We start from the raw sequence: 25,674 nt of genomic DNA, 5'->3' as shown, positions 1-25,674 counted from the left end.
TAGTACTGTACACTGGATTGTTTTTTGTTTGTTTTTTGTGTTGGGTCACAATTAATCAGAATTACACATTGCATCATCAGCTTTTCATACATTTTTATTGAATATGAAATCAGTTTTTCGCATAGGAACATCATTACGTACTAATGTGGTACAGTGACACATTTCTTCAAATTCTTTCACTTCATTTGCCATTTACAACTAACGCTTCATAATTATATTTGATAGTGATAAAAGTAGTGTCCCTTGGCATTAGTTTTGATATTCTACTATTAATTTCACAGAGGATACTTCAGGTGTTTTCGTGGAATGAAAAATAGTCATTTTGATTAAAAGATTTTGAAAAGTGTCATGAATATTTGGTGATTTTTTTTCTTATTTGTTCCCGTGTTATTTAGTGTTCGGTGCTTGCAGACGTGAGGAGACGGCGACCCGGCGAGCAACGGCTTCTTGTGAAAGAACGGCTTCTCTGATGATGGAGTGCTTCTTCGTCTCATCACAGGACCGTTCGGCCCTGCGTGGGCACGGCGTGTTCTGTGTTTGTGCTTGTGCACGGCGGCGCGGAGTGTGTGAGTGTGTGAGTGTGTGTGTGTGTGTGAGTGACTCGCTGTGGTTTGGTCTTGTGGCTTTGAGAGTCATTTACAAGCAGCTCCTCCTCTGCCGTGTGCAAGTAAAATGTGTACGTGTATGTGGGTGTGCGTGTGGGTGTGCGTGTGTGTGTGCGCGTGTGCGCGTGTGCATGTAGGTGTGTTTTTGTGTGTGTGTGTGTGTGTGTGTGCGCGTGTAGGTGTGTGTGTGGGTGTGGGTGTGTGTGCATGTGCGTGAGTGTGTGTGTGTGTGTGTGTGTGTATACGCACACATGCAGGGCGGTAGGGGTTGTATTGTAATATAAACCCAATCTGAGTAGATAACTCTGCTTATTATTTTTATGAGCAACCTCACAAGTTTTGTCCACTTATTAAAACAAAACTCTTTTATTTGTGCAAAATCTTTATTGATTCATGGTAAATGTTTTAATACTTTTTTAATATTCAATTCTTGACTTAAAAACCCTTGTCTACATATACAAATGGTATTCCCTGAGTTCATGAAAGTACAGTTTTTGAAGAAATATACTGGCATGAAAAAACAAAAAATTGCAAAAACAAGGAAAACTATTAGAATCAAATTCTGTTTTTGGTATGTGGCCTTGACAAAGCAGAAAATAATCTCTTATAAAGAGCAGTTACAAATGAAAAAAAAAAACATAAACTGATGTCATGCACTAATCCTTAATAAATGTATATTTGAGCATGTTTATTTTTCTTTGTATTTGTTTGAACTGTACAGATGTTTGAATACCTGAGCACCAATTTCCTAATGTCATCCAACGATTAGTGAATTTCTCAAGAGAAGTAACTTCCGACACAAATAACCCTAGTCTCTCCACAACTGTTGGTTTACAAATTCTGAAGACATACAGCATTATTAAAATGAAAAAAGCATTTTTAAAAAATCAAACAAGTACAGTAGACACAGGAGAACATATATTTATTTGACCTTTATTTATCCAGGAGTGAACTAATTTCTCTTTGTTCTATGGTAATGATCTGAGGAAGAGCTGGGTTCAGTTAAAGCATTAAAAAAAATATCTGTGAAAAAAAAGAAACTGTGTCAGTGGACAGGTTTAGGGTTCGTTCCTGCACAGTTTTGTTCAACCGAGTTCACTAATATAAAGGGGTCAATTCAATGAATCAAAGAAGCTGTTTCCCTATGAAAAGAAAAGAGAGAGTGATGTTATTATTCAAATTGGCTTTGAAAATGATTTATTTTTTAAAACGTGGAAAGCAGGCTTTGCATGTGACGATAATCAGACTTCTTCCCGATGGTGCAGACACAGCCATAATAACTGACATCCTGCTTATGAACCCAGTGGAACAGACCGCCTCTGTAATCATACAGTAATCTCTGGTGTGTGCGTAATGCGACATAATGCAATTGTACTTAATGCACAGTTGAACAGATCCGTGTAGACTGACCACTAGCCCATGCGCCTGTCAATCAATGAATAAATCAGTCATCATTTTTCTTTGCATAGTGCATTTTACGAAGGATCTGCCATGATACGCTTCACAAGTTACCCCTGTCTAACCCGTGTGTCTGAGAGCAGCAGGAGCCGGTGTGATGTCACATTAAGAGAAAACCAAAGAGGTGTGAGCCTCAGATGGTTTGTCACCCAGGTGATGCAAAAGATGAAATTATTTTTTAAAACTACAAAGGTAGCAAACCCCCAGACACCCCTCCCGCCCCCCCCCCCCGGCGCTCCTGCGAGGTATGGAGCCTAACGTAATGACACATAACGCTTTTCAATGAATGTACTGGATTTCAATTCATTGTCCGAATTGGAAATAAATTGACCCCAATTCTAAATCAGGAATTCTGATCACTGATTCTGAAATAGTTTTTAATTGAGTTAGCTACTGACATTTTGCCTCGATGGCATTAATCCCTGGGTAAATAAATAATGTTTAAGATATGATGTTTTTATAGTCAGAGGTTTTTGTCCAGTACGAAAAGGCAAGGAAGCCGCACAGGTCTTTAACTGAAATATTATCCCTGCCTTAAAGGCTGAAGCCATGTAGCCTGTGTCATAGTCACATGATAATTGCAGAAATTATTTATGCACGGTTCAGAGCCAATCACAAAAATTGACCCAAACAGGGACTTTTTCCCCCTTTTTTTTTTTTTTTTTTTTTTTTACTTCTTCTTGCTGGAACGAGATACTTGGATGCTTGTGCACTTTGAAAAACAACAGGATTTTAAAGAATTTGCCAAAGCAGTCATGCAACGAGCAAAAAAAAAAAAGTAAAAAAAAAAACACTTTTGAAATACTGTCCATTTCAGCAGTGCTCAGTGTTCCAGCTGCGGTGTTCCGAGCCACGCGTGTGCAGCTTGGTTGCCGGGGGAGACGCGGCGGGATCCCGGCCCGGCAGGCCACGCCCCTTCAGCCTGAGTTTGTGCGGCAGGGCGGAGCGGGGGTCACACTCAGAGGCCGCGGGCACCTGCTGCTCCTCCTCCTCCTCTTCTTCGGAGCTGACCTTCGGCCCCGGGCCGGGCCTGGGCGGGGCGGGGCCGCCCCAGGACGCCGAGGGGTTAGGGGGCAGCAGAGTGGGCAGGAGAAAAGGCACGTGGTGGGCGGGAGGGAAGGGGGCGTACTTGTCGAAAAAGTACGGGTACCCTCTCCGCACGGTAGAGCGCGCCGGCGTGAAGGCCGAGCCGACGGGCGCGGGTTTGGGGACGGGGCTCTGGTAGGAGGCTCCGCCCTCCGCGCTCCCCCCGCCCCCCCAGCAGACGTCCCTCTCGGCGTGGCTGGGGAGGGTGCGGGGGGGCAGGGGGGGCAGGTTCGGGGCCGGCGCCGGCGCGGGCAGCGGGAGCGGGAGGGGCAGCGGCGGCAGCGGCGGCAGCAGCCCCGCCCCCTGGTGGTGGGGCGCCCCGGGCCACTGGAGCCCCAGCCGCAGCCGCAGGGCGAGCAGCTCGGCCCGCAGGCGCATGTTCTCGTCACTCAGCGCCGCCAGCTGCGCCTCCAGCACGTAGTCGCTCACCCGCCGCTTCTCCCGCGAGCGCTTGGCCGCCTCGTTGTTCTTCTTGCGCTTCTCCCAGTAGGAGGCGTCCTTCTTCTCGTCCGGCATGAACTCCCGCTTGCGGCGCGAGCTCGTCGCCCTCAGGCACTTCCCCGGCAGCTCCAGCCCCAGCGGGACTAAGCCGGCCTCCCCCCGCAGCGGGAAGGAGAAGGGCGACTCCATGAAGACCGATGAACCTCCCCCCCCCCCCTCCCCCCGCCCCAGCAGAGAGGAGAAGTGGGCGGAGCCAAACGGACAACAACGATCTAATGTGGAACGTGATATTCTGTGACAAATCGCCGTGAAATAAGCTGTATAAATAAAATTTGATTGATAGATAAATTTGATTTATATTCGGTTATTATTGTTTTAGCGTAGCTAAAAGGCACGAAGTGAAAGTCCTTTTTTTTTGTTATAACCAGCTAACAGAGGCACCAGTTAAACTTTAAAGAATGTATACTTTTAAAAGTTCTTTTTGTTTTCCTGTTTTTACTGGCACAGTGTTGTCGGTTAAAAGTTTGATTCTTGAGGTTTGTCGTGCTTCGGACTGCGCTGCTGTGTTATGGCGGTGTTGGCGGCCGAGGACTTCTGTTCCTGCTGTGTCACGGTGCGAGCAGTCGCCTCTTCTGACGCCGGGAAAAGTCTTTCACTTCCGACAGGTGTGTTCTCTGTGCCAGGCTCACCTGGCGGACCGCCCTGGCTATTTCCTCTCCAGACTGCGAGAAAGAACATAGTGACACACACACACACACACACAGTTATTTTAATTCAGTTAATTTCACAGCTTTTGTTTGTCAGTGAAAAGATGCACAATGGCAAAAAAAACCGTCTTTCCTTCCTCATTTTGTTCTCCATATTTCATACAAGACAGAGTGCAACAGATGAGTCAGTCTTGATGTTGTCATTGGAAACGTTCAGTATAACAGAGAAGCTGACAGCAGCAAGGATTGATGAAAAAAGTTATTAGCTTTTTAATTTTTAGTACTTACCATGTAATTATTTACAGATATAAAAATAGTCTGGCTAATCCTAATACACCTTGTTCTAAGTGATGAAACCAAAGAACTGACAAGAACTTTAAAGTGGATGTCCTTATCCACAGCCACAACACAAGAATGTTCCCACCGCAGTTGTGATGTTTATAATTAAAATAATAATAAAAATCTGAACATTATCAGTGATGGAAATATCCTTTGGTTAATTTGGCCTCCTAAGCTAAACATATGATTGGAGATTGTGTTGCCTCCTAGTTTGATCTGGCATAGGCTAGGTCAGAGAGTAAGGTTTGCTGTGAGAACTGGATTTAACGTGCTCATGGCTACGAATAACTGTTACAAAATGAGTATTGAGTTACAGAATGAGTATTGTACCTTATCGGGCCGGTGTTTCGTAGTTGTTCCCATGACCCTCGGTATACACTTATTGTATGTCACTTTGGATAAAAGCGTCTGCCAAGTAAAAGTAATGTAATGTAATGTTGGTAGTCTTCATACCACAATATATTCTATGATGCCACCTTTGACACAAAAACTAGTCAAAGGTTTTCTTTTGGTGTATCGTTACAGAGACAGACCTCTGAGATGTGGGCATAAGATTCGAAACTCGTTTCCATTTCGACTCCCGCTGTGGTTCAGCTACTTTCTGATCGTTTCTGTAGAGATTTTGTGGTGCAGCCATTTTGATTTTGTGTGCAATAGCGTGTGTCTCTTTCTGTTCTGTGTGGGTGTTTTATATATATATATATATATATATATATACTAGGGCTGTCAAAAAATATTCGAAGTTCGAAAAATATTCGAAAATCTTTTTCTTTTTTTTTTAAAGTTCGAACCTAAATTTGAAGATTCGAATATTAGTTTTGGATCCCGCGTCTTGTAATTTACATGAATGTACAGGCTTTTTATACGGCGAATCATGTCCATGCACGCAAAGTTCATTTCCTGTGCTAACGTTACTTCCTCTGTCAATAAAAAATGTTCTGCCCTGGACCCAGAGCAAGTGGATCGTCTGATTTTCCTTGCCAATAACCTCCGGTGATACTTTCAGCTCCATGGACACCTAACGTTACTGGTCAGCTAGCCTCGCGAGCCAGTCTCTTTTTTCACTTTGTTCAACGGATCTGGTCAGCTAACAATTTAGGATAAATAATGTTCCCATGGCAGGCTATGTTTCCTTTCTGTTCTGAAGATTTTGATAAAATTGGATGATGAGGGAAGTTAAACAAACTAAACAGAGTAAGTAATTTATGTTGTTTTAGGCTACAAGTATTAGCCGTTTGAATAGTTTTTGTGTTAAGAAATAAACAGGGATTTCCTATAAACAATCATTCCCCTATTATTGTGATTAATAGATGCAGAGTTGTGGCAAATTACATCAACGAGAAAGTGCTTTATTCATTTGCGCATTAGGCTATAGAAACTGCAGGAGGCTCATTTATAAAATTAACTTGCGTGTGCATACATCAAGTGAAGACGTAACTTAGAGCCACAACCGTTTCCACGGTCAAATCATGTCGAAATTTTATAAATCACTACTTTGACGTGATTTTCTACGTACCTGCCACACAGTTGATCTAAAATACGTTTTATAAATGAGGCCTCAGATGTAGTAACCTAGTATGAAAGTTCACCAATGTCCTCTATTCTACTGCCCGCTTGTGGAAAATAACTCGCAGGCCAGTTTAGAGGGAGCGTCACGTGCATATTGTGCCCGACAAGCAGCTTATTTTTGTGAATTATATGCAAATGAAATTCGAATATATTCGAACTCTAACTAATTACAAAAGCTAATATTCGAACTCAATTTCATGGCACTTTTGACAGCCTTAATATACACCGATCAGCCACAACATTAAAACCACCTACCTAATGTTGTGTAGGTCCCCCTCGTTCCGCCAAAACAGCTCTGACCCGTCGAGGCATGGACTCCACCTCTGAAGGTGTCCTCTCGTATATTTGGATTTCTGTGTATATTTGTATGTACTGATTATTTGTATCTGATATTTTGTATCTACTGTTAATTTGTATCTGATTGTGTTACTTTGTTGTCTTTGATGCTGCAACAGTGCAAATTCCCCCCGGGGAAGTACTTTATTACATTATTAGTTGCTACAAGGCTATAAAAAGCTAAGATATTGTTAGAGGGTGAAATATTTCCGCATGATTTTAAAAACTCTCGACGGGTCAGAGCTGATTTGACGGCATGAGAGGGACCTACACAATATTAGGCAGGTGGTTTTAATGTTCTGGCTGATCGGTGTGTATATATATTTTATTTTTCATTTGGGGGTCGCACTCAGAAAGGAGTTTGGAAACCCCTGCTCCACAGCGCTAATGAGGAAGCGATCACACGGCGTGCTGCTGGGAACTATGCCCTGTGGCTTGTTATCTGTGCAGGGCGGACAGAAGAATCACACAGACAGAGGTTTGATGGTCCTTGCGATGCTGTGTGTGAGTGCAGTCTGAGGGACTGCCTAATGTAGTCTCTGTCCATTAGATGTGGCGACAGGCAGACTCATTAAAGCCGCAGACCCCCCGCCCCCTCCCCACCCCCCCAAATCCCCCCCGCCCCCCCCCCCCACGTACAGCTCAGTGAATTTCCCTGGCCCTCGCACCCACGGGTGAGTCCGGCCTCCTCCACGTCTAGACAGGTAGAGCGAGACGCGGGAGAGTCAGAGCGGTCGCGAGGAGACAGCGAACGTCTGCCCCATCTCCCCATCTGTCCTCCCCGCACCCCCCCCCCGCATACTACCCCCCTCCTCCCTTTTACATTTTTCTGTAGCACTTCTCAATTTCGAAGAAAGATGGCTCGCCACAAAATCTGGACCGAAAAAAAAAACAAAAAAACCCTCCGCTTTCAGCTTCTGTCTAATTCTCTGTCTGAGTAACGCTGCCGAATTGTTTCGTGTTGTGTTGTCACGGGGTCCTCCTGCTCTTTCTGATTCGACTGTTGGCTGGTACTGCGCGAGTCACCGCTTTGCTTGCTGCAGCGCCCGGCGCGCTGCATATTTTCAAGTGCAAGACTTTTCAACAACGCTCAGAATGACTGGACGCAGTTTAGAAATGTAGCAGCTTCTGGTCTGACTAAACTCCAGATATTATCGTTACGCAATAAACAGTCTGACTTCACATGCGTCCTAGACTCTAGGAGAAAACGTGGCCGCCTCTTAGAAAGAGGTGGGCCCTGTTAGTAGTCGTGGCAACCGTGCCTGGGTCAAACCCTTATTTAAAATATGTTAAACTCTTTAGATCAGGGCTGTCCGATCTTATTTGAAAAGGGCCGGTTTTGGGTGCAGTTTTATTGCTTTGGCCCAACACTAAGACCCCTGATTCCATTCATCAAGACCAAATTGTATAAATCAGACGTTGGCCCAATGTTTCATAAAAGATGGGACGACCCTGCTTTCGACGCCGAAAACACTCAAAAGCACGCCTGCCGATTCCCCCCGATACATCTGAGGGCTCTGGGCTCCCAGTGCATTCTGGGAAAGAGGACTTGGGTCCGGAGCTTCAGATGTTTATCTCAGCCCAGCTTCCTCCCTGACCTCAGTCACGTGCTCGCGTCTAAATCTGAACGCAGGCGCGGGGGGGACCCTGCAGCTCGGCGTCTGCTCTCGCGCTCCAGCTCGCAGTGCAACAGCGCCAAACCTCGCCAGCTCGCCAGCTCGCCAGCTCGCGTGCAAAAAGACAAAAAAAAACACCCAAAGGACACGTGCTGTGCGCCAAAGTTAGGCGCTGTAGCACGACGATCGCAGAACCCGAGCTTTTAACAGAGAGTTTGCAGGTTTGAATCCAAGGTGGGCGTGCTGGCGCTCGGCACGTTACACCGAATTGAATTGTTTCGGTGCATTTCCGGCTGTGCAAATGGATTGCATGTAAAAACATTACGCTGTGCAAGTTTATCTGAATAAGTGTGTCTGCTAAATGCCTGACTGTAATGATAACTGTTCATCCTTTATTTAACCAGGAAGTCCCCTTGAAATAAAAAGCCTTTTTTTTCAAGCAAGAACTGGCCAGCAGCAGCATTCACAAGGTTTCAGCACAGTAATACATAAACATGTACAAAGTCTGTTTACATAAGACAAGACCATATGGTCAATGGCAAATATAAGGCATTTAGTCATGTACATATAACCAGATTAATTGAATAGCTTCTGGCGGGTAGCTGTGCGTGTACACTGGTTTTTGTCCCAACAAATTATTCTGCCTTCATATTTTTTAAACAGCTGCACGCTCTGACGCGAGGGGTAGTGGTGTATTCTGGGCCCTGTGGTTTCAGCCTGTCTCGCTCGCTCTCTCTCTCTCTCTCTCTCTCTCTCTCTCTCTCTCTCTCTCTCTCTCTCTCTTTCTCTCTCTCTCTCTCTCTCTTTCTCTCTCTCTCTCTCTCTTTCTCTCCTATCTCTTTCGGTTATGCCGTGCCCTATCCTCCAATTCCCAGGCCGAGCATTTTCACCACTTCCTCCTCAGTGCCACCTCCACACACCTCCCAAAACCCCCCACCCCCCCCGCCCCCCCCACCCTGTGCCACCTCGCGCCAACCCGCAGTCAGGCCCCACGAGAGGCCCTGTAACACCACGCCCCCCCGACCCCCCCCGGCCCCGCTCCCCCCCTTCGCACCAGGCGAGACCAAAAAAGACCAAAGCGGCAAAGAGATAGAGCCCTGTTCATTTGTGTGTTCTTTTGTCTGTTCTTAAGGGGGGGGGGGTGCGGGTGGCGTTTAGGAGAGGAGGTGTGAAAAAGGTTCACAGAACAAGTACACATGTTCGTGTGCGTGGACACAGATATGTGTGCAAACAAACAGACAGGCAGGCATGCACAAACTCAGAAGTGCACACCCCCGTGTACACCCACATCAATGCATCCGCTCAGCCCCATTCTTGATCAGAACTTTTTTAATTGGTTACTGTACAATGGCTTCTGCAAAGACACATGTATTTTATCCCTCATTACATAGTCGCCGCTGCTGGTGTTGAAACTGTTACGTTTGCTGGTCGCCCACATTCAAACCTGAAACTCTTGAAGAGATGGTTTTTTGGAATGTTTCTTTCTAAGTCAGTGTTCTAGAACTCCACTGCTTCCAACTACCCGCAGTGAATGTTTGGTTAAGAACATTCTGAGCACATATTTGTGATCTCACACCTTCCTGGGTTCACCAATTTATACAAGTACCATTAATATGTGGTTTGAAATGTGTTCTGACATTACTGTAAGCTTTGTCAACCCATAATGCTCTTTTAAATACATATCCAGTATATAGAACCTTTAATGACAATTCATAACTTTACACCACTCAGTTGTGTTTATTATCTGGTGAATACTTTTTTTTTGTATTGTAACGCGATTCATGTTCAGGTGGAATGGCCCACGCAACACCGCTCAAGTCAAAATGGTGATGTGTGAAAAACACATTGGAAAGGAAAAATAGTTGGACTGAGTCAGTAAGTGTTGTCACAGGTGCGTGTAACCAAAACCGCCTAGCCCTCTGGACTTTCTCTTTTTCTTTTACCCCACGTCATTTTGTAGATTACCTGTAACCGAGTCCACCCGTATTATGCCCGAGTGTTTGAGGGATAATAATATGAAATTATCGTGGACAGGAAATGCATGTAGTGCGAGCACACCAGGGAATCAGTGTTAGGATTTAATGTTTTATTGTGTTTAACAAATTAAGAGTCGCACTGCATGGATGCCAAAGGTTTTATGGATGCCAAAGTCTTTTCTACCTTATAATTTACGTGTTTTTTATTTTTATTTTTTGAAAGCGTATATTTGCAGTTTTGTTTTAAATATATTTTCAAAGCTCTTTTGAAACACAATCTGGGGGACAAAACGCTGTCTTCTTGACAGTCGTGTGGCTGTGAAGGTGTAATAGCTTTTTGAACCTGTTCCGTCTCCTTGATGGTGTCTCCCAGATAAGTCAATGAAAGGATTGAAAGGAATCCCGCAGTCTTCAAAAAAAAGTTTGTTCTGAGATTTTATCAGCCGCACACACGACAAATACAAATATTGCACAAAGAGCTGATTTGATCGCTCTTCAGAAGACCCTAAAATTACCGACTGGGGCGAAAATAGACATGAAAGATGCAAACCTATGGCAGAGCTTGTGCGATCTGAGAGTTTTGGGCCGGTGCAGTATCTCGATTTGATGTTAGCGAAACACAGGGCTCGCCCTGTTTTCCTCTGTCAGGGTCCCCCGTGCCTCTTTACGATTAAAGAGCATTATCGACGGTGGTTGACGTACGTGGTATAAGCAAGTAACGTACGAACGGCAAGAAGTTCAAAAATCCACAGCAGTTTTATTTTATGTGGCATCAATTGTAAAGCGCTTTGGATAAAAGCGCTATATAAATGCAGTCCATTTACCATTTACCATGTACTGTACGAACGGCGCCAGTGCGTATCTATATTTAGGTACCTGTAATGCATTTTGTTATGACGGAATAAAATTGCCACACAAGTGAATCATTTTGCCCCTGATGCATACTTGTATGCCACTAATCTCAACCCCCGATTATCAGTCATGTATCATTGTCTGTTGCTAAATCACACCGTGGGCGTGATTTTAGACATGAAAATCAGACAGGCAATAGAGACAGCTATAGCTAACCACCTCATGGCCTTTTAACTTCACGTAACTTGCTACTGAGTCATCTGAAAATGATCTGTTAGTAATTAAATTCAGGAGCAATCAATAATGTGAATCATCATAATTAGTCATTGATGTGGTAAGCCATGAGTCTATCAAGTTTGTGGTTTTTTGTAGACTTGTTTTTTTTTTTTTTTTTTTTAAAGAAAGGTTTTTTTGTGTGTTTTAGCAGCACAGTTTTTCATTTTTTATTTTTTTGTTTGGTCTAAAAATGTGGACGCTGTTCGAATATATACAGCAGGTCCCGTCGAACTGTTCGAATCATGTCGTGAAATCATTCCAGAAAAGGCCGATGGAAATGTTTTTTTGTTCCACCCGAACACCCGATAATAAAAAGAGGTGGGAAAACCTAAAGGTGTTTAAGAAGGGCATTATTTTTCTGTTTTTTAAATCAGTCATTCGGAGTGTCCTGCTGTACTGCAGCACGGCCTGGCTCAGCAGCTTATCTGTGAAACTTAAAACTAAACTCTATAATCAAATCCAAATTTGTGCAAAGATTATTGGTCAACCTGTGATACACTCCTTTCAAGTAACTCACAACAAGAGCATGGTCAGACTTGCTAACACTATCTCCTCAGACTCCTCGCGTGTTTCAAACGGAGAATACCAACTTCTCCCCTCCAATAGGCGTTTCAGAGACCCTCAAATTAAACGCAACAGGCTGAAGAATTCTTTTACACATCAGTCTATCCTGTTGCTAACCCAAAACGAGTGTGCTGCTAATTTAGATCTGAATCCAGAGGATATAATGTGATACGTATGTTTGTCATGACTGTTTGATGTGTCATGTACGTCTATGATTAGTGTGATATGTATAACTGTATGTTTAATCTGTATGTAATCTCTTGAACGGAACTGCCTAAGGATGCAAAATGAATTTCAGTGCAAACTGACAATAAAGTTGTATCATATCGCATCGTATCGTATGGTATCATATCGTATGGTATCTTATCGTATCGTATCATATCATAGATGAGAACATGCATAGCAAATTAAGATTTCCTTTCTTTTCTATAGGTGCGCAAACTCATTTTTGAACAGTCGAAAATAAATCATTTAACATATATTTTTTGCATTACATTGCTGTATATTGCCACTGTCACACATACCTGCATACCAGGAACACTGCAGTCGACATATGTACACTGTTCTGACACACTTGCCAGCGAGACCACCCAACAGTCCGCACATTATGATTGGAGGAAGCTAGCACAGATAGGTGGAGAGGCATCTCTCATTGGCCGCTGGTAGCAAATGGTCTTCTTACTGTATTCATTATCAGAGCTACTAATACGATCCTGACCTGAACACTGGCTGACTTACATCACGCTAACACTGGCTAATTTAGGCACAGGTCACGGTCAGGAGTTTTTAAAAAATATATATTTTTAAATTGCATTTTAGTTTTAGTGTATTTTTTAAAAGTTGTCCCAGCCCAGTTTTTGTGTATGATGAAGGAAATTTCGGATAAAGTATTCAGAGACATTTCTGCCAGCTTTACAACAGCACACATGAGGCATTTGCAGATTTCTTGTGTACTGCAAAAAAATAAAATAAAATTAATGTAAGCCCAAAGCAGCTTGTACAGCCAGATTATGTTTCCAGAGGCTGTACATTTGAAGATTAATTTCACAGTGTGAATTCACAATTGATAACAAAATTATGGCTGCAAGCATACGGAAAAACTAATTAAACACAAAGTTCCCTGGAGGACTTCATGCAGAAACAATACATTTCACATACATTTTTTAGAATGTATTTAAAAATGTACTTATAATGCATATCACAAATATGTTTTTAAAAAAGCCGCTTCATATATTTCAGTGTGGTATTTCCATTGTATGGAAATAAAATGGAAAAAAATAAAATAAAATCCACTCATCATAGTTGGTGCCATGCCTGTCTGTTGGTGCCTTAAGAATTATAATAAGTATGTGATTGTTCTATTAGGATTGATAATATACTAAATCAAATTTAAAAAATATATATTTCTCTGGAAAATTATCAAAATACATAAGGCTATTGTGCTACATGAAAAAATTTAGGATCAGCCCAAATGAAAATCTAACTCTTTCCTTATCTCCTAAACATAACTCTAATCTTTCCTCAGCTCGAGCACTTATTGTATTCCTAAGCCTAAACAAAATGATAGCCCTAAACCCAATTTCAAGCCATAGGAGTCATATTAAATAGGTGATTTGTCTAAAAATATTGATTAAAACCAAATTGTATTTAAAAAAATAAAGTCATAAAAGAAAACACAAGAAACACAAAGATTGTGTATAAAAAATCATAAACTATAGTAGCCTATTACATCACAAAAGTTTTAAAAATGTGCATCATCCCAAAATAAAAATGTAATGCATGCGCTAATACAGTTCCTTGTTCTGCAACGTAACGCTAATCTTTGTTCAACCCTAACACTCACTGTATGCCAAACCCTAACACTAACCCTAAATCCTTAACACTATTTTAAGCTCAAAGACACATTTGTAACTGCGATTTGTTCCATTAGGATTGACGGGAAAAAATCAATTGCATCAAATCAACAACAAAAAATGCAATGAAAGTATTTCACTGAAATTATCAAAATACATTTGGCTTTGCCTCCCAAAACCAAATAAATTAAAATTAATTTCTAGACCTTGGAGTAATCCAAAATATGTGATTTGTCTAAAAAAAGATGAGTTAAAATCAAAATACTAAATATCATCAATTCAACGAAGGAAATGCAAGGAAATAGGTTTTTTTTAAAATGACTGAAAATCGCAATAGAGCTACGTCCCAAAAATGAAAAAACTTAGACTGTCCAAAGTCCAGTTATAACCCTTTTTACTAGGGTTATGTTGAGGATAACGGGTAGATAAACAATCAGCGAGTTGTGAATAGAGCATACCCCTTTCCTGTGAGTTAATTTCATAAAATTGTGGTGCAGTGACTCTATCATGCACAAAGTTTGCCCTGCGATAGGATTGCCGACCTGTTCAGGGTGTACTCCTGCCTCTCGCCCAATGCACGCTGGGATAGGCTGCAGCACTCCCCGCGACCCAGACCAGAATAAGGGAGCATAGATAATGGATGGACGGATGGATGTATTATGCACTTCACACGCACGCGGTTCATATGCTGAACTTAACCCGTGATGCATACGCTGTACAGGCATTGCCCTCCCACACTGCTGTTTCTCCCACCCCCACCCCCACCCCCCCGCCCCCGCCCACCCCCCCGCCCCCTGCCCCCAGAATCTATCTGATTATTTTCATATGAACCCATGATCATGATCTCCCCCCACGCCGGCTGGTATCGGTTGGCACGTAGCCTCAGTGTCACTGCTGCATGAACGCAATGCAGACGGTGCGGTGGTTCACTCTGATTCGTAATGAGAGATAAAGCCGCTTGGTGGTGCAAAATGACTGCGTGCAGACGGTTCGCTGCCGAGGATGAAAATAAAATGAAATTATACGAACTGCTGGTTTTCCTGTGGAATGATTGTTGCGAACTAGAATATGACAGAAAAGTTAATTAAAATCATGCGCGTTGTGTTCTTCAGGTCTACAGGGCACGTGTTGTCATTGAAATTCTGTATTACAGTAGCACAGCATTGTCCTGTGTTACAGTAGCACAGCATTGTGCTGTGTTATAGTAGCACAGCATTGTGCTGTGTTATAGTAGCACATCATTATGCTGTGTTACAGTAGCACAGCATTGTGCTGCGTTATAGTAGCACATCATTATGCTGTGTTACAGTAGCACAGCATTGTGCTGTATTACAGTAGCACAGCATTGTGCTGCGTTATAGTAGCACATCATTATGCTGTGTTACAGTAGCACAGCATTATGCTGTATTACAGTAGCACATCATTATGCTGTGTTACAGTAGCACATCATTATGCTGCGTTATAGTAGCACATCATTATGCTGTTAGTGCATTAGCTAGTAGCACAGCATTGTGCTGTGTTAAGTAGCACATCATTATATGCCTGCTGTTACAGTAGCACAGCATTGTGCTGACAGTGTTATGTAAGTAGCACATCATTATGCTGATGTGCATTTACACGTAGCACATCATTATGCTGTCGTATATAGTGTAGTAGCACATCATTATGCTGTGTTATAGTAGCACAGCATTATGCTGTATTACAGTAGCACAGCATTGTGTGCTGTTATGAGGGCCAAGCTGCTTTTGAAGAACAGTTTGCTGCAGATGAGACCAGGTTTCCTGAGCAACAGCCCTCCAGGGGCCAGCAGGCCAGCCTCGCACCTGCTGCTTATTCACGTGCTAATTATAGGCCCTTGCTTTTTAGCAAAAAACCTTCAAATGTCTTCATCTATCTGCCACCTATTTGTTCTTTCTTCCCTCCCCCCCCCCTCCACAGCACCTGTTGTTCTTCTTTTTTATTTCCTTCCTGGTGCCTTCTTCGGTTCGAGAGGCTTCACGCACCACCCGACCCTGTCGCCTGCCCCCCGCGTCTGGCTCGCTCCAGGCAGGGATAGCCGTGTTTTGAGTAAATGTTGTTTTGTGCCTCCAGCAGTTCTTTGAGGTCAAGCGGAGTTTCGGTGCTACTGGCCCAGCAGCTTAGGCACATTCCCCTGACGAAATTATTCGCCGTCCTACAACGTTTATAATATTTTCTTCGGCTGCAAGGTTACCCGGGCTTTCTAGAACATTCTCGCCTATTAACGCATTACGTGTTGTGTTACATTTTGGCCGCTTGACAGATGCTCTTTTTTCACAGAAACGGCAGTGTTATTCTCAGGAACGCAAACGTTTGATATCTCCAAGAAGGCACAGAAGACATCCAGTTATAATGAATAAGCGTTAGAGTTAATTGAACGAAGCGATAATTAGCATTGCAACCGAAAGCAAGCGCTACGATGCAGATGGCCCGTCTTTACCTTTCGTACCAAAAGGAGATCCAAATATAGAGGACAGCTGTTGAGTTCTCAGCGCTGACAACTGAGACATTCCCTGTGGTGGCAAAATGAGTGAAATGTTATGGGTTATGGATTTTAAAAATGATAGGCAGACCCTGAATGGGTCCATCAAGTGGTGAAAATGAAGTGACTGACGTTTCTCTAGCTATTCCTACCCTAAGCTGGCATGATTCTGAATTAAGCCATAAAGCCTTGAAATATTGTTGCGTACACTGGAAAGCATGCCCCACAATAGCTACATTGTCTTCACCAAGAACAACCATGTTTTCCCCAAGATGAAGTTGTATCATAAGGAAGTCCTGCTGTGATGAAAACAGCATTCAGCATCTGTGCATTTTCTCCTCCAACGTGTTTGTGCATGTGCGTCTCTGTGTGCGTGCCCATACATGTATCTGAATTTCTGCGTTTGTATTTGCATGCGTGTGTGCATATCAGTGCTTGAGCAAGGTACTTAACTTGCATTGCTTCTGTGTTTATCCAGATAAACTGGATGCAATGTAAATGCTATGTAAAAAAGAAATTTTTTTTGAGTTGTGCAGGTCGCCCTGGATAAGAGCGTCTGCTAAATGCGTGTAATGTAATGTCATGTGCTGTGTACTTACTGAATGAAAATGTGAGCTGTGCAGATGGACAGCCAGGAGGATGTGTCAGTTTGCACCTGGGGTCTCGGGTGATGCCACCAGGGCACATGTTGTCATTGGCGACCACCGTCAACACGCACAGCACTTCTGACCTGGCACACATCAACAGCTGCCATATACCAACAACTGCTTTTACTGTGTAACGGAACTGTGTGTGTGTGAGTGTGTGTGTGTGTGCATGCATGCATGTGTGTGTGTGATTGTGTGTGTGAGTGTGTATGTGTGCATGTATGTATATGTATGCATGCATGTGTGTGTGTGTGTGTGAGTGTGTGTGTGTGTGTGCATGCATGTGTGTGTGTGTGTGAGTGTGTGTGTGTGCATGTATGTATACGTATGCATGCATGTGTGTGTGTGTGTGAGTGTGTGTGTGTGTGTGCATGCATGCGTGTGTGTGTGTGTGTGTGTGTGCATGCATGCATGTGTGTGTGTGTGTGTGTGTGTGCGTGTGCATGCATGTGTGTGTGTGTGTGTGTGTGCGTGTGAGTAGGTGTGTATGTGTGTGTGTGTGTATATGTGTGTATGGGTGTGTGTGCATGTGTGTGTGTGTGTGTGTGTGTGAGTAGGTGTGTGTGTTTGCATGCATGCATGTCTGTGTTTGTGTGTGTGTGTATATGTATGTATGCGCGTGTGTGCATGTACGTGTGTGGGTGTGTGTGTGAATATGTACGTATATAGTGCAATATTCGAAAATGATTTTCAATTTAGTCACGAAGTAAGTTTTTCCACCCATTGGTGGACATAATCTACTGTGCACAGGTGTAGCAGCGTTTTGCAAGCTTAAATAACAACTGATAAATGCCACTTCCGCATTTCAACCTCACAGTGCCGAGCAATCCATGCAATCTTTTCCCTATCTTTTTATCTAGGCGGTTGTTACATACTCGTGTGAACTGTATCGGACACGGCAGATCTTGGTGAAGCCCCCATCTCCGTGCAAGCACAGTTATCCGGTGGCAGAGCTGCAATGCTACACCAATGCCTTGGCATTCAGCTCTGTACACTCATGAGCACTGCCGCTACGTTTCTGGCTAAATTCAGTGTCCCGAACCAGCTTCACAGAATTGCCATTCTCTTTGGCGCTGTTTCTCGGTTGTATTGAACAACAACGCCACTGGCAACGGACAGCAGTGGCACCGATAGCGACAGCTGTGGTGAGCCATGTTCCGGTGCCTTCGACTGAAACGACCCCAAGAGCTTGCTCACCGCCAGAGGTGGAAAGACCAGCTTCAGAAAGCAAAACAAAAAAAGATCCGTCCACCGTATTTTGTCCAAATCGCCTGGATTTGCTAATTAGCACGATTATTCAGCCAAGATGTGGAACTAATTTGCGAAATTGGGTGGGCTGAGTTCATGGGTGGAAGACACACTAATTAATGGCAGGACTGTTTTTTGCTTTCTGATCCCTGGATACCTTTCTTACCTTCTCTGCTCGCTGTTACGACATGATAGACACGATACTCTCCTCACTTGTAAGGCTACAGTAGGGTACGCTATGGTCCATTATTCGAGTGGTCAGTGAACCTAGCTCGTAACAGAAATTCATCTTAAGGTGATGACGTGGAGGGAAACGATCAGTTGGCATACGAAACACACACAAAAAAAAAAAAAAAAAATTCCGCTTAAATTTGTCTCTGGTTTTGAAACTGTGATGCAATGGCACCCTTATCAGATTAAAACATCCTTTTTAGTTTCTCAGCTCTCTGCTTTGAAAATACGATAAAGCGAGTGAATTGGGTGAGTTTAATGACCTCAATCCAGCTGTTTTCAAGCAAGAGGGAGTAGACCTACATCTAATAGTGATATCATTTTTTACTTTTACTTTAACTTTTAAATGCTATTCCTTTGTCCAGTGCCACATCCCAAAAAACACAAGCAAAATATTTTTGTTTTTCCACAACTGTTGAGGAATTGCCTAAACATACAGTTGCTTTAGTACCTCAACGCACGATTGCAAACTACTGTTTCTTAAACACTCACACGCGCGCACACACACACACACACACACACACACACACACACACTTTTTATAATTTGCCCTTCAAAGTAATGATCTGATGACAAAATGGTTACACGCCAAAAGCAATTGTCTCGTCACATTATTTTCTCAGCTGTATCTAAGATGTTTTCTTAACCTCTTAGGTTTTTTCATATGTAATCATTTAAGTGTAAAGTGTACAGTTCTAAGATGGTCCATTTGTAAAGTCCAATCTGTAATAGGAAAATAGTGTAGTTTAAGTATATGGACCAGTTTTAAGCACTGATATATGTCTTGTATATATATGTCCTGTGGGTACTTACTAGGATTCTGAATATTTAGCATTTCATATTTATGTATGAACAATGTTAAGGATGTATGAAACCACTTGATACCATTGACACAGACTTCACATATATAAATGTCTGCATATGGAGAAACTGTATCATAAACATTGGTTGCTATCGATTATAAAATAAATCATTAACCAGTTTGACAATCAGGAAATCAGCTCAGTATTTATCTGCTAACCATCATTTCATTTAGAAATGAGTACACTTTACAGCTTTGTTTATGCGAACCCATATTTGAACATCCCTCGTTGTATTAAAAAAAAATTAACAACATACATTAACAACATACATTGAAAGCCTAACTAGGGACAGGAGTTGGAAACTAGCAATAGCTATAATCTCTCTATGTGGTACATCAGTTACGATTTGAAGTGGTACTATGTTAACTTGCATTGTCCCTACCAAATAAACTATAAATAAATAAATAAAATTAAATAATGCAAATTTCGTATTCATAATAATTCACAAACAAATTTACGTAACGGCTTCATCGATAAGGAACCAAAAAACGCAAGAGTGTCGATCTGACTCACTGAACTGTGATGGTATGTTTGTGTCGCCCGCTGCTCTTTCGCTAATCGCTTATTTTTGCTCTCTAAACACGAAAGCAGAGGCTGCCAAGGGCTCCAAGTGCCGCTCGGGGAACCCTGGCATTTTCAGACGAGCACGATGACAGTGTGTGTTTACCGAAAGTTTTTGTTTTAAGCACCTTATACCGGGGACACAGAGGGTCCCCGGTACGCCAGGACCGCGCGTGTGTGTGTGTGCGTGCGTGTGTGTGTGTGTGTGTGTGTGAAGGGCAAGGTCTGTGCGTAGGGCCTACACTCCTGGCTCCCGGTAAAGTGGCTGGCGGACGGATCTGAACCCTTACCTTTCTCAGTCGAGGATCGGGGCCACCGTACTGTTGTCCAGGGTCCGGAGCAGGCCACCCCACATCTACCCCGCCCTACCCCACCCCACCCCACCCCACCCCCACCCCCCGGTTGTCGATTCCCCCGCTGGGCTCTCCTGTCCTCCTGATCAGTTCAACGCTCAGGCGTCCCGTTCGCTATCTCTCGCTATCTCTCTCTCTCTCTCTCTCTCTCGCTCTCTCTCTCTTTCTCTCGCCTAAAATCTCTCAGGCACCGCCGGCCTCCCCGCGCCCCTGTCGTTCAGCCCGTCGGCCCAGCAGCCCGTCGCTCGAGCTCTTCTCACCCGCTCGCGTTCGCCCGACTGTGGGGGGGCCGCCCTCGGTTTCGCAGAGGTGAGAGCGTGTGACGCCAGGTCCCCAACCAGCGAGGCAGTGACAGGGACACAGGCCCTGCGGTACGCTGCTGACAGACAGGGGGAGGCTGAGTCACCCTCTCTCTCTATCTCTCTCTCTCTCTCTCTCTCTCCCTCTCTGTCTCTCTCTCTCTCTCTCTCTCTCTCTCTCTCTCTTTCTCTCTTTCTATTTCTCTCTCTCTCCCTCTCTCTCTCTCTCACTCTCCCTCTCTCTCTCTCTCTCTCTCTCTCTCTCTCTTTTTTGATCTTTAGATACCTATGCGAGCGGGTGGCTCCCTAGAGCTGCTGGGATTTTTTTTCTCTTTCTCTCGCCTAAACCACTTTTTCCCCTCCTGCTTCCTTTTACACCATCTCTCTGTAAGTTAACACACTTTCGCTGCCATGTCTGTGTGTCTACCATCCATCAGAATAAAATTCAGTGTGCATATTGTGTAAATTGATAAATAATAATAACTTTATTTATCAAAGAAAGGGTTACAAAATGCTCCACAGTTCGAAAACACACACAAAGGTTTCGTGCATCAATTTAAAAATAAACTTAATATTTAAAAAAATACCTTTTAATAAAAATAAACAATTTGACAGTTGCAAAGTGCTTCACAGGCTAAAACACATAAAAATTAAAGGTACATCAGTTACAAAGAAAAAAAAAAAACAATTTAAAAGTTAAAAGCCATTCTATGAAAGTAAGTTTTCAAAGGGGATTTTAAAGGACACTGTTCCAAATTGTTGGGTTCCTTCAATACATCACTGCCTGCTAAATGTGCCTTGCTGAGAAAACATATCCATTATGTTGATGACATCTGCAATTATGCAATTAATCTGCAAAGCCATTCTTAACTAAGCTCAGGACAAGCACAAGATTAGTGACATTAACTCAGGGAAGTATTGCATAATGCTTTTTCAAGGTTAATAAAAGCAGTAAAGCTTCTTTTTTTGCAACAGATGACTGCACAGATCTTAATAAATACAAAAACTAACTAAATATATAAACCAAATGAATACAGGAAGGCCTCTTCCATATGACTGGCTATGAAGTAATACTGCAGCACACAAGTATTGGGACAGTTTTTATTGCTTTGTGCTGTACATGTGCAGATTGGACTGAAATAGATCAATGAATGCAAAGTTAAATTGCAGAGTGCTAGTTTAAACTTGAGGGGATTCACGTTCATTTTGGATGATCCATGTAGGACCTGCAGCCCTTTCTTTATAAATGTAAATGAATATGATCTGAAATAAAGCAGCCATGTTTAGTACTTGGTTGCCAGATGCTTTGCATTCGATGACTGGGCTGAGGCCTGCGACCCATAGACATCACAAGATGCTGGGTCTCTACGGCGGCAGTGTATCATTGTGGGTAAGGAACTGGGCTTGTAACCCGAAAGGTCACAGGTTACAGGACACTGCCGTTGTACCCTTGAGCAAGGTACTTTAACCTGCATTGCTTCAGTATATATCCAGCTGTATAAATGGATGCGAATGTAAACTGTAAAAAGTTGTGTAAGTCACTCTGAGTAAGAGCATCTGTTAAATGGCTGTAACAATGGTCTTCCATGGTGATGCTCTGCCAGGCCTGTGCTGCAGCCATCCTCAGTTCCTGTTTGTTCCTGGGACGTTTTGCCTTCAGTCCTGTCTTCAGCAAGTGAAATTATTTTTCAGTTGGATTCAGGATGGGTGATCGACTTGGCCTTTCAAGAAACCTGCACACCTGGAAAACTGTGGCTATGTATAACAGTATAACAGTATGTTTTGGCATGTAACAGTGTGTTTTTTTTATCAGATAAGTAAGATGTCACTTCTGCTGTCAGCAGTCACATTATCAACGAAAACAGGTGAGCCAGTTACCGTGGCAGCCATGCGTGCCCAAGCCATGACACTTACCTCGGCCGTGCTTTACAGATGAGGGGAGGCGGTGGTTTGGGTCACGAGCATTTACTTCCTTTGCAGTCCGGGGGAATGCACGCACATCCAAAATATTCCAACAGGTGCAGGATTTTTTTAAAAAAAGTTAGTATAGAAGAGAGAGTATATCCGCACACTGTTTTTTCTGCTCCCAAAGTGATTTAATGGTACAGCGTTTCGACCTCAAAGGTCTTTGTCAGGTACACCAACCAGGACATGTGACTTGGGTGGAGCTATATATAGACCAGGATGTGGGCAGGTCCATAATAGGGCCATAATCCAAAAGAGAATGAACGTCAGCTGAACAATTAAAAAGGTGACGTTGACATTCTAATTAGAAATCATAATATTCATAATGCTGCAATGGGAACACCATCTGCAACCACAATACATAAGTACATACTACACACACCTTCCTCATTCAATTACTTTGGCACTGGACACAACACTTGTCTCATTCGTCCATAAGACTTTGTTCCAGAACAGTTCTTTTTAAAGTACTTTTTTTTTTTAGCAAACTCTAACCTGGCCATTCACTTCTTGCCGGTGGTTTGCGTCTTGCGGTGAACCCTCTGAGGTTATGCTGGTGTGTCCTTGACACACTCATGCCTACATGCTAGAGAGCGTTCTCGATCTATTATACAGTAGAAAGGGTTTTCAGTCAGGACCACTGTCATCAAAGTAAGATCTTTACTGACAATAAAGGCAAAAATACAGTTATATTTGGCGGTATGGCTCTGTTCTGGGAGCTCTCCCGCCAACCACGCAGCCCGCGTGGATAAGGCCGGGAGGCCAGCAGCCAAACACCCCCTAGAGGGGTGCTCACAGAACAGATCCAGCAGCAAAGCAAGTTCTTAACACATAGGGATGGAGTTGAGGTGGTGGATGGGGATTTTCCAACGCAACGTGCAGCAAGCTTGCATGCAGGAGGAGCAGCCGAATGAGCAGAGGGGGGCTGTTGATCTCTTCGACAGTTGAAAAGGTGTTTTTCTCCACAAAAGTATCCCTCGATCATCCGCTACAGTGCTCTTCCATGGTCCGCCATTTCATTCGCCATCGCTGAGATCACCGGTGTGTTCTTGCTTCCTTGCGATGTATCAAACAGTTCACATTCACACGGCCGGCACTCTCTGTTTAGATTTATTCTGATTTCACAGCCTCATTATTTATTTCTTCAGTATGTGAGAAACAGAAAAATGCGCATGAAAACGGCATCATGATATTTTTTTTACAGAAGGGACGCAGGGAATGACAGTGCGGTATAATGGCTAGTGAACCAAAGGTAGGCGACTAAATGTAACTACAGTGGGCTTAATTCACAGCAGGGGGCACTGTCATATTACACTATTTATTTAAATCCAGTTGTACCTGGGCATTTAACCCAATTTTCTTAAGTAAAAATATAACCGCACTTGATAAAACCTGGAACTGCTAATTTTTTTTACTTCAGTCCATGTTCCAGATCCAGGTTTTTTACGCAGTGCGGCTATCCAGCTAACTCAGTAATCCTGCTTCCTGAAACAGAGGCCCTGGAGTAGTTTTTCACAGCAGCAGGTCACATGGGGGAAAAAGTGAGTCATAACTAAAACCACCTCTTTTCCTGGACGTCCTTCACTCTCAGGGACAGTGCTCCCCCTGGTGGCCGATTAAAACATCACAATGCCGACAGTGTATGACCAGCCGACAGACAAACCGTAGGCTGCACACTAGAATCAGAGCAAGCGTTGGAAATCCTGTGGATTAATTTTTACGGCAGAAAGATAGCGTGGTGATTACTCACCACTGTAAAAGACATTTAAGTGAGCTCCCGGGTTGAAACAAAGGTCAACTAAATGAGTAGGCTTCTCTCTGTGATAGGCCATAGAGTTTTTTTTGTATTACTGCGTCTGCAGTGCCACAGCCAACATCCCATAGATACAGCTGTGGTGCCAACACAGTGAGAAGAGCAATCCGGCTCATATTTTCCATATTCCTCTCGGTTTGACTAATTAAAAAAAAAAAACACATGACGGTATATGGCTGCGTTGGAAAGTTTCATAGTTTTCCCCCACTGTTTATTAATAATATCATAACATGTGGAAAACACAAGCACCGAGGCGGGCAGGTAGGTTTTAATACACTGGGTGTTTTAAGTGCCTCGTATTGACACAAATCCTGAGGTCCGCATTTATACATGGGCATCCCAACTAACACAGTTGTTTTTTCCAGAATGTTGGAGAACATTCTAGCTAGGTTCTCATTTGGTAGCGAGATAATCTTCACACAAACGTTCCCCAGCCAAGCCTTAGAACAGTCTATTGTTTTAAAATTTTTCGTTCAAGTTCAGAAGAGAAGTGTTCCAGGCGTGTCACAAGCCCGTTCCTGCAACATCCCTTGTGACTCAATCCTTTGAGATGTGAGGTCACAAATATGTGATCAGAATGTTCTTAAATTAACCTTCTAATGCTGATGTAACAATCGCTAGTGGTAGTGCAATGGAGCAATGGAGTTCTAGAACACTGACTTAGAATTTTGAAAAAAAAAAAAAACAAGACACAAACATTTGAAAAAGCCGCCCCTTCAAAGGGCTAAAGACAGCATTCAAGGAACATCCAGGAGGCTGGACAAGTGTCCAGGCTGAGAAAGTCTCCCAGCATTTCTGGAATGTTCTGGAGTCTGAGACCCAAACTGTGATTGGTTGGCATAGCCCTAGCATGAGACCGTTTGGGGCCCTGTCAATATAAGCTTCCCTCTCCATTCAGGACAGCATAGTCACTGCCCATCTTCCCTGGTTCACCTCATGCTAAAGTAGACATACTTATAATAAAAATAAAACTTTATCCCCCAATCCATTTGCTTTTTAAAAACACTGAATTTTCTGAATTCTGCAGAATTTTATTTGTGCACCTACTATGACATCTAGCTTTATGCTGCATGATTATGCATTGACAATTACTACCGGGTGTGACCATGCTAACTTAGCCTCACCTCTGTTCATTGCCTATACCCCTATGTATGCGCTCATGTATGTTGCTGTGGATAAGCAATGTGGGATGCACTCTGTAAAACCAAAAAACTTAGTGGGTTCTCTTTTTCAGTCTCACCAAAGCACAGCTAATGCAGTGTCTGAGGTCACAGAACCAGAAAGGGCCCCCCTCCAAATCTTTTAGTTAAGCGCGGATAGGCCATTTTCATAAATGCAATATTGTATTTCAGAATTAATTGTGTGGACTGAAACTCCAAGCATCCCCCCCCCACCCCCCTTCCCCAATTTGGCAGTTTGTCCATCCAACTGCCACACATTCGTCAGTAGTCCCAAGTGGGATCTCAACAATTTTCAAAATCTCACGGATTAGGATTCCAAAAAACCTGTACTGTAC

General features: G+C 43.3%; 1 protein-coding gene across 1 annotated transcript; it reads right to left on the bottom strand.

Moving 5' to 3' along the window:
- Positions 1-969: 969 nt before the first annotated feature.
- nfil3-4 (nuclear factor, interleukin 3 regulated, member 4) lies at positions 970-20,137 on the bottom strand. Its single transcript, XM_064330320.1, has 2 exons — positions 20,019-20,137; positions 970-4,312 (listed from the first exon to the last, which is right to left on the bottom strand). Exon 2 carries the CDS (start codon positions 3,777-3,779, stop codon positions 2,877-2,879), a length of 903 nt encoding a protein of 300 aa, XP_064186390.1. The 5' UTR covers positions 3,780-4,312; positions 20,019-20,137; the 3' UTR covers positions 970-2,876.
- Positions 20,138-25,674: the final 5,537 nt, after the last annotated feature.

This window comes from Anguilla rostrata, chromosome 4 (assembly GCF_018555375.3).
Source record: "Anguilla rostrata isolate EN2019 chromosome 4, ASM1855537v3, whole genome shotgun sequence".
In the NCBI taxonomy this organism is placed as follows: Eukaryota; Metazoa; Chordata; class Actinopteri; order Anguilliformes; family Anguillidae; genus Anguilla; species Anguilla rostrata.
The sequence above is the reverse complement of the archived record's forward strand: the minus strand, read 5'-3'. Positions and strand labels throughout refer to the sequence as shown.